The sequence below is a fragment of the Gymnoscopelus microlampas genome (assembly GCF_963454915.1).
Source record: "Gymnoscopelus microlampas genome assembly, chromosome: 2".
NCBI lineage: Eukaryota > Metazoa > Chordata > Actinopteri > Myctophiformes > Myctophidae > Gymnoscopelus > Gymnoscopelus microlampas.
Window position 1 is genome coordinate 26,546,986 of NC_139939.1, and position 10,693 is coordinate 26,557,678.

The following is a 10,693-nucleotide window of genomic DNA, read 5'->3' on the forward strand; positions in this document are numbered from 1 at the left end:
GTGTGTGTGTGTGTGTGTGTGTGTGTGTGTGTGCATGTGTGTGTTTGTGATTACGCATGCACATGGAGTTAGTCCTCAGCATAAAGATGTGTTACGGGACACATCCGTTTTGGTCCAGGGAAAGGCTGTCCAGCAGCTGTACAAACCCAGGCTTTAGCAGAGAGCTTCAGCCTCTCTGCAAGCATCTGGAAGGGACAGAAGAAGAGAGAGAGAGAGAGAGAGAGAGAGAGAAGGGGGTTAAAGGGGTATAGGGGAGACCATCCAGAGGTAGAGGGGTCAGAGTATGGAGGGTGGTCATCCGGCCTGGTCATCTAGCCAAGCCCCCCACAATGCCCCAAGCAGCCGTCGCTCATTAACCCACTGACAGGACTTCTGGATACTGAGGAGCACTGGGCCATGCCGAAAGGTCATGGGGTCAAACAGCCCCCACTCTCTCTCCGGCCATTACATCAAGATAGACACAGCCGGTGACTTATCCCTCGATCAAAAGATCAACGATGCATGGGCATTGGGCAGGCATGTTAACAGACACAAGTGTAGCACGCACACGCATGCACGCACACATGCACGCAGGCACGCATGCATGCACAGGCAGGCACCCAACAAATTGATTTATCAAAGGTAATTAGGTATTGTAATACCAATCTACTTTTCAGGTCTTTGGATGATCTTGTGTCGACTGATCCTGATTCAGTGAATCAGTGTGAAAGAAGACAAATGTGAGATTTCTGGAAGGAGTTTGCATTGTAAGTAAAGAGTGTATGGTAAGACTGTAAATTAAGGTCGGGTCTGTAATGCATTATAAGCCCATTTATAATGCAATATAATACGTTCATAAGGCAGTATAACACTCAATATAAATGTTTATAATCATGCATGACAACGTTTATGACGTATTATAAGTGCTGGCCATAATGCATTATTAGCATTGGAACAGCACATTACAACTACCATAATGCATTATGACCAGCACATAAATCTTGTTATAAGTTGTTATGCATGATTTGATTACAAACATGAATAAGGAGTATTATAATGACGTATAAGCACATTGGAAAGCATTATAAATGTGCTTATAATGCATTATAGACCCAAACTTAATATACAGTCTTGCAGAGTGTATTAACTATATGGAGGAACATTTTAAGGATGATGATGGCAGGTGAAATACTAAGACAGAAATGCAACTGTAATATGACTATGATGGCAGTAAGTACCATAACAATATGTGAAGTTATACACAGTACAATCAGTGTTCTTTTAACTCTTTGTACAAATTTTACCAAATGGACCAGTATTTGGTTACATTCATACTCTCTTGTAGCCTGGTAAACCCCCCTCCCTCCGGAAATGTGTGTCGCAAGGTTCTTCCATTTGACGGAGTCAGGTTTACTCTCTTTGGTTATAAATGCATAAATTAACATTGAGGATGTACCGTGAATTGAACAGGATAGAAAATAAACTGAACCCTGACAATTAAATAACAATGTAATGTAATATGTAGGTTTTGTGGTTCTGAATAGATGACAGTATTCTTTATTTTATTTTATTATGACATTAGGATAGGTTAGTCCATTTCAAACATTCAAAAAATAATGAGAAAGTAAATGAATATACATATTACAGTATATGTATTTTGTTGCAAGCATAATGCAATAACTTTTTGTACCAAAATGCCAAATTGAAATGAACAGATTTACATATATATCTGTATTTCATATTTACATATAGTGTCAGAAAGGATGAAGTGGTGTAAATGCACTCTGACTTCCAGTGACAGCAGTCAGTTGCACTCTATTTGCCAAGATATTGGACTTGTCTTATAAATGAATAAAGTACAATTCATCGCAGAGAATGTAGAATAAGATTATAGATTCAGAAATAATCATAACAGCAAAACTTCTGACAAAATCTCCCTCATTACTAGCAGTCATTCTGAATACGGATACTCCCTATCATTTGAGTGCTGTTGAGACGTTTCCCAGCAGGTCTTAAAGGATCCTAAGCTTTGAAGAGGTTGTTGTATTCTTGAGGAGAATAAAGAATGGAAAGCACTTCTGTGTGTCTGGTTCACACACTTGAGAGGGACCATCAACTTGAGGGTGTTAATATGTTATTCCCCTGAATTTACATACAGTTGTGACTGAATACTGTCTTGAGTGGAAGAGAGAGAGGGCATCCCACTGACATTTATTAATTTCCACTAATTTCCAACACAAACACACACCCACCCACACACGCTAGCACGCACAACGCACACAGGAATCATTCCTGATGAAATACTATATGTCCTAAAATTAACCTCTAAATACTTCACACAAGAATACAAACAGAGAGCGGTTGACCAAGAAATGTGTTGCCCATATTACTTGTACTGGCAAATTTATTTGGGTTGGATTTCAGCTGGATATAATTTCAAGCAATTACAGCAATATTTATTTGGGAGAAAAGTCAAACTTATCCCCAAACTGTATTATGTGTCTTAACCTCACTTGTGACAATCCATGTCACAACTGGCCTCAAATGCACAATATACAGAAATGCAAAATGATAATCTGTTGAATTTCACACATCATAACATGAATTTTTCAAGTCCAAACAGCCCCAAATTGTATGATTATACAAGGTTAGGTAGACAAAGAGCCATCACCAGGTCTTTAATTCAATACAATATGAAATCCATATATGGTATATCAGAGCATTTCTACTTATTTGTAAAATATTGTTGCTGTCTGGTGGAAACATTGTATGTCCAAAACAGTTCCTTTTTTGAATGAAACCATTTAAATTATTTTTGAATAAATACGGTATAGTCAGTGGCAAGTTTGCAATTGATCAACTATCTATTGATTCTTTCCAATTAACTTACTGTGGTTAGTTAGACCAACATGCATTATCAAAGGATAACAATACACAGATCTGAGTCTCATGGAACAGTCCTGTCACCCAGACATTACTGGTGCCAAATGCCAATGGATAATAAGATTAGAGTTCGCAGACTTGTCCAAAACTCAGACATCTTGGTCATGGGGATTGTGTGTGTGTGTGTGTGTGTGTGTGTGTGTGTGTGTGTGTGTGTGTGTGTGTGTGTGTGTGCGTGCGTGCGTGCGTGTGTGGTTGTGTGTGTTTTTGCCTGTGTGCCCAGTATAGCTGCGCCGCTATTTCCATCACCCTGACCATTAGTGAGAAATCCACACCCTGATCAGCATGACACTAAGTTAACCCCGTCTAGCTGACACCCACACCCACACACACCCGTGCGCGCATGCCTTTGACTTGCACATGTGTGTGTGCGTGTGTGTGTATGTGTGTGTGTGTGTGTGTGTGTGTGTGTGTGTGTGTGTGTGTGTGTGTGTGAGCGCACGTGCGTGTGTGTGTGTTTGTAGGTATGTGTGTGTGTGTATGGCCTCCAGTCACTTTCTTTGATTTTTTTTAAATAGACCAACAATGGCACCAAAGAGAAGAGGGAAACACTTAAATAATCCCTGTTACTCTCTGCACTGAGGAGTGCCCAGTGTGCATCCCACTCTGTTGGACTGGAGACAAGAGGATTGCATTATAGCGCTGTGAATTTAAACAGGAGGCCGTTAGGGTCCAGCATTGTTATAGAATAAACAGCTCGTACTCCCTGCTGCAGCCCTCGTGCTCCTCTCACTGGAAGTCTGCTGGCTTTTGTTGATCGATGTGAGTGTCAGATACTGCTGCAGTAACACTGCACACATCACACACGACACAACACGCAAATGTCACATTCATGCCATGTTTTAATAACAGGGACGGTATAGGTTGTTTACTTCGGAAATCAGGAGAAATTGTTGGCTGGTGAACTTAAACTATTTGTTCTTTGGGTGAAATACATGTGTCTGCAATGCTCATTATTTTTCATCACAAATTCAGTGTACACAGTACACCGTGTTGATTTTAACCATTTGTACTCTCTCAGTGAAATTAACACGGAGTATTTTGCAGATTATATGTATATGTATATGAGAATGGTGCTCAAATCTGTGTATAATAGTGAAGGCAGCTGTTAAATTCTGTGCCGAGCATCAACCTGGATTATATTCTGAAGTCAGAAGCAGCAGTGGTTCCATGCTGGTGAGTTATGACCCTAAAATGACTGTGGTTTTAACCCTGTCTGACTTTCATAATCCTTCTTATCCTGGAATCTCTACTGATCTAAGGTAGACTGTAGGGGGTGGTAGGAATAGAAAGATTGTTGCCATTGTTGCCTTTTAAGAGGCAGTATCGTTGACGGTGGTGGTGTTCATCTCTCTCTGTGTGTACGTATGTGTGCGTCCCTTTGTGTATGTGTGTGTGTGTGTGTGTGTGTGTGTGCGTGAGAGAGAGAGTTTGTAAGTGCTGTGTCCATATGCATTAGTGCGTGCTTGCGCGTGCGTGTGTCTGTGTGTGTGTGTGTGTGTGTGTGTGTCTGCTGAAGACGGAGGGTGTTAACAGTCTCTGTCTGACACCTGCAGCTCTTCGTCATGGCCCTGCATACTCATAATGCTAATCTACCCCCCCCCCACAGACAGACACACAGACACACACACACACACACACACACACACACACACACACACACACACACACACACACAACAATGATCCTGGTCTCACCAAACCAACACGTCATACCGTATATCCTTTCACAACTATGTGTGTGTGTGTGTGTGTGTGTGTGTGTGTGTGTGTGTGTGTGTGTGTGCGTGCGTGCGTGCGTGCGTGCGTGTGTGCGTGCGTGCGTGCATGCGTGTGTGTGTGGCTGGCTACTACAGCTGCACCACAAACTGACTGTTTTTCTTATCATTGATAATTAGCCCCAAGACATTCTTCACACAATGCAGAAAAAACAGATTTTTCTGCGAGCGACACTGTATTACATCAAACCATAAATCAGGATGATGAACACATAGAGCAGGGGTCTTCAACGTTTTTCAGGTCAAGGACCCCCTAGCTGAGAGAGAGATTAAGCAGGGACCCCCTCAATATTGTATACAATTGTGTTGCAGATTCAACTCTTTTTTTTTTTACATGGCCTGCTCTCTTCAAACCAAACCTCTTTGCCAAAAATATTTTGGCTATTAATAACAGTAACTCTGAGGACCCCCTAGGGATCCCGGACCCCTGTTGAAGACCCCTGACACTCCTGAGATGAACAAGAAGGATTTCAGCTTCATTAATGAAGAGAGCTAATAGCTCTCTGCTGCCACCCACTGACCAGATTATCCAGCTCCATACAACAAAGATCTATTCAATCATGTGGCTGTCTTTATGCTTCATTTTAGTCAAAATAAAATAAAAGCTAAATGCATTTATACAGCGCCTTTATCCAAAGTGATTTTTGTGCATTACATTCACCCATTCACCCATTCACACACACACACACACACACACACACACACACACACACACACACACACACACACACACACACACACACACACACACACACACACACACACACACACACACACACACACACACACACACACACACACACACACACACACACACACACACACACACACACACACACACACACACACACACACACACACACACACACACAGTGGTGAAAAGTAACTAAGTAGGCTACATTTACTCAAGTACTGTACTTCAGTACAATTTTTAGGTCTTTTTTTTTTACTTTACTGGAGCATTTCAAATTTTCTGTACTTTTACTTCTACTCCACTAGATCTCAGAGACAGATATTGTACTTTTACTCCACTACAATAATTTGACAACTTTGGAATACTTGTTACTTTGTAGATTTTCATTATTACAAAACATATATTACCCACTTCGGTCGTTCAAAAGATTATTTTGTAGTAGGCCTACTTTTTGGAGTACTTTTACTTTGGTACTTTTACTCAAGTACATTAAGTACATTTTGAATTGCAGACTTCTACTTGTAACAGAGTATTTCTAGCAGTATTGATACTTTTACTTAAGTAAAAAATGTTTTACTTTTTCCACCACTGCCCAGTGCCCAGTGCCCACACACACACACACACACACACACACACACACACACACACACACACACACACACACACACACACACACACACACACACACACACACACACCTGGAGGAGCAGTAGGGGATAGTCACTAAACGTGAGCCAGGATCGAACAGGGAGGGAACCTTCCGACATAATATAATTTCATATTCTTATAAAAAAAATATATATATATATCACATAAAACTTAACTTACTTAATAAGGTTTTGTCCGCAAAATTGGTCAATGCAGCATGGTCAATGTTGGGCAACAAGGTGCGTACCTTCCCCACTGTTCGATCTATTCAGTGAAAGAGCACCATCTTGTGGTATTTTAACGAAGCGCTGCCTGCCTCGAGGAACTCGTTGGAGTTTCCCAAACAGTGGGTCGGGACCCATGACTGGGTCTCGGATCAATTTTTATGGGTCTCCTTTATTTTATTTTGTCTCCTACATTTTGTTTTAATTATAATTATTTCAAAAATATTTTTAAAAAATCCCCCGCCCCCCCCCACATTTTCATGAGTTAAAAACGGATTCAAACGTTGTTGTTTTTTCTTTAAAAAAAAATGCCATTAAAAAAACTATTTAGCTTAAGACCCAAAAGAGAAATTAGACGTTTGCCCCGGGACCCAAACTAGTGAAAATAGCAGATCTGCAAGCTCACAACTCCACGTTGTGAGCTTGTAGATCTATTTTCACTACTTTTTAGACGTTTCTTGATTTATTTATTTATTTATTTTTTATTTATGAAATAGCCTACTTTTGAAAAATGTTGGAATTATTTTTAATTGATGAAAAGTTATTTATTTTTTGTTTAAACTTGTTTTAATCTTTTGAAATAAAATATATTTTTAAATGAAAAAAATAGGACATTAACTCTTGACCCATTAAAAACTGGTCCGCGACCCAAACATGGGTCTCGACCCACTGTTTGGGAAACAGTGCCGTAGACGTAGTGGAAGAAAACGAGTCAAAGAAGATATCTTATACCGTGGGGTATATCTTATACCACATTGCTCTTTGCATCCACACATACATACAAACAACCCTTCCTCACTCACAGAACAGGTGCCAAAAACTGGACACGCAGCAACACTTGCGAGTAGTAGCTATGTTGTGCTTTACGCACCGATCAAATAGTATATAAAAAGGACAGGAAGCGCTTAAAAGTGAAACTCAAGGGGAATTCTGAACGTCTGCACCAACACCTACCACCACAACGCGCAAAATGTGTATCCACGTGCCTTCCATACCAGTCCTTGCATTTCACGTGCGTAAATGGGGGTATTGGCCAAGCCCATACATCCATGCCTATGTATGGATACGTGGGCTGTTTGTGTGTTTGTTTGTTTGTTTGTTTGTTTGTTTGTTTGTTTGTTTTCTCTATGAATTGAATACACAGGACCTCAATGGAAACAAGTCCTTAGGACTTTTTGGGGTTATCATTTTAGACCAAGTGTATGACTGCACTCGTGCTGTTTGCATTTCCGTCTAATGAAGTATTCAATCAATCAATGTTTGTATGTAGGCCTATAGGCACCAATAATTCAGGTGATCCATAACGCCTCCTAACCCTCATTGTAAATTCAACTGAATGAAAATATGATTCATCACATTTGAAAGAAAACATTTTCATGTGGATGAATCCCTTCCACGACTCATTCATTTTAGGGCTATTGGATAAAGTCCACTATCCAACCATTTGGACCAATGGACTAGGATGTCTGCATTACCAGCTTGATGCCAATTTAAAGACTTAAGCATAATAGGAATAATAGTTAGTTAGTTGGTTTATGCAAGACACGTTTCAAGAAAGAGATGCACATTTAGCCAATTGTGTGTTGATCATTCATTTAAATATGCCCTTTAAATGTCCCTGGGCATTAGCCGAAAATGTCATTTCCTGAACATGGCGCACATTTTGAACTTTAACCTAGGATATTTATTCAACCTCGTTAGAGGGTTCGACAAAGTGCACATCCATCACCCCACATTCTCGCGAGAAGGGGCTCTCATATATTAGGAGAGATGAGGGGGGGCTTCGTCCACTTGAACGGCCGTTGGGTTTCCTTGAGGACCTTGGTGAGGTTTGAGCACTAGTAGGAGAAACATCCAAAGATCCAACCATGTCGGACGCGGCGGTCAGCTTCCTTAAGGACTTTATGGCTGGTGGCATTTCTGCTGCCATCTCCAAGACAGCCGTTGCTCCTATTGAGAGAGTCAAGCTGTTGCTGCAGGTAAGATCATTGATCCAACGGCACAGTGGAGCCGTTTGTGCGTAAAGTGCGTAAAACTGGTAAACTGGGGGGAGAACATCATAATAACTAAAACAATAAATAAAACAAAACATCGTGGTTGAAATATCTAGTTTTCTGTTGATCCAAGGCTCTTAAAGCAAGCTCCTCTTTAAGTACCTAGGGTGAGAGAATGCATGATTGCTGGAGGTGTGCAACATCAATTGGGTGGAGAATGGAGATGTTTTAAGCATGTGACTTGTAGCTGCCCTAAATTACTGCTTTTGTTGAGATGGTGACACAGTGTTTTAATATTGTTTAGTCAAATACTGGTGTTTTATATTTTAAAAAAAGCACTATAGTTTAATCTTGATTGTGTATACATGTTAAGCGCTGTTTAGTGTAAGTTGCTTTAATGACAGATCTGAATTTAAATATGCTTTCACATTAAATAAGGCCACTAGTCTTCCTGCTTAAAGTGTGACCTCTGTAATATTCAGTGTAAGTAAATTCCTAAATTTAACTTCAAGCATGTAACCCAATATGCACAACCTCATCTCAAGTGACGCCTTGTTGTAGCATGAAGCAGCCTACAACTAGCCTGCTACTTAGAATTATTCAAATTAAAATGATTTGTTGTTTAAACTATAGTAATATTATTATTAAACGAAAATAGCGTAGTTGGGTGACAATTAAATTCCTATTCACAAATATTTGGCTAATATTGATAGGCAAATAGTAGGCCTTAATCTTTCATTTTCTTCTGCATACAGGTGCAACATGTCAGCAAGCAGATCTCAGCCGCGAACCAGTACAAGGGAATCATGGACTGTATTGTTAGAATCCCAAAGGAACAAGGCTTTATTTCCTTTTGGAGAGGTAATCTGGCCAATGTGATCCGTTACTTCCCCACCCAAGCCCTCAACTTCGCCTTCAAGGATAAGTACAAGCAGGTCTTCCTGGGTGGAGTGAATCCCAAAACACAGTTCTGGCGTTATTTCGCTGGAAATCTGGCATCTGGTGGCGCAGCTGGTGCAACATCCCTTTGCTTCGTGTACCCCCTTGACTTCGCCAGAACAAGGCTTGCTGCCGACGTTGGCAAAAGTGGAGGCGAGAGAGAATTCTCTGGCCTTGGAAACTGCCTCACTAAGATCTACAAAAGCGATGGCTTCAAGGGTCTCTACCAAGGATTCAACGTGTCTGTTCAGGGCATTATCATTTACAGAGCGGCCTATTTCGGATGCTTTGACACAGCTAAAGGTGAATTGGGCCTAACATGGGACATTTATTATTATCAAGCGCAAACCTGCCCGAATAGATTGGGCCTAATTGGTTTAAGACAGACACAAGGAAGTTATAATATTGTAATCATATTGTCACATAACTACCGACTGACTTTTTTATAATGTTTTTATTGTATCCAACCTCATCACATAGGTATGCTGCCTGATCCCAAGAACACCAGCATCCTTGTTACCTGGATGATTGCTCAGACCGTCACTGCCGCAGCTGGAATCATCTCATATCCCTTCGACACCGTCAGACGTCGCATGATGATGCAGTCGGGACGTAAAGGAGGTGAGTATCCCATTTGATCATAGAGTCACACCATAAAATCACGAATCTTACAGTGAACTTGTCCAATTTTGTGTTTTAGGACTGGATACGTTTGTTAAGTTTAGTGTCATAATGCATTTTACCTGTCAATGGGCGGTTTGTTAGTGGTTGTTAATCCATATGTCACTTTCCAGCGGACATCATGTACTCTGGCACAATAGACTGTTGGAGGAAGATCATGAAGGACGAGGGAGGCAAAGCCTTCTTCAAGGGTGCCTGGTCCAACGTCATCAGAGGCGCGGGTGGTGCCTTTGTGTTGGTGCTCTACGATGAGATCAAGAAGGTCACATAAACATTATAGTCTACTAGTCCTCAAGGAAACCCTTCTTGTTGCATATGTCTTAATTATTTTCATAGATTGATAACAACTTGTGGTGAATCAAGGTATGCATGAGGCCCTTTGAGACAGACCAGGACAGGTGGGCCTATTTGGCCCGAATTCAAGCCGGAAACCTGTATATATTTTATTTTAAGATGTGATGTGTCAAAAGGCTCATGATGAATAAGTAAGTCAGGTTGGTTGCACAGTCGGACTGTGGATCACCTCTCCACCTTGCATTTGCTCCTCATACAGTTAATCTATACAGTCAGATTGTAGAAGTTACTGAGGCCCACATTTTCTTATGTTCATTCTGTCCCACCTCATACATTCTTTTCTTAAGAATAAATATGAAAATAATTCTGTTTTGTGTTGTCACATTTATTTTCTCATGGCAAACCTGACCAATTGCTGCACTGCTATTCAATGATTGCCTTACACATTATGAAGTTTAACATCTTATATTTGTACAAAACAGACCTCAACATCAATACAGCTCTATGTAATGGCGTGTTT

The 10,693-nt window shown here is 40.7% G+C and overlaps 1 protein-coding gene across 1 annotated transcript; it reads left to right on the forward strand.

Annotated features, from left to right (window-relative positions):
* Positions 1 to 8,061: 8,061 nt before the first annotated feature.
* On the forward strand, positions 8,062 to 10,542 carry slc25a4 (solute carrier family 25 member 4). The gene is made up of 4 exons (XM_084081962.1): positions 8,062 to 8,244; positions 9,015 to 9,501; positions 9,679 to 9,819; positions 9,993 to 10,542. Exons 1-4 carry the CDS (start codon positions 8,134 to 8,136, stop codon positions 10,148 to 10,150), a joined length of 897 nt encoding a protein of 298 aa, XP_083938088.1. The 5' UTR covers positions 8,062 to 8,133; the 3' UTR covers positions 10,151 to 10,542.
* Positions 10,543 to 10,693: the final 151 nt, after the last annotated feature.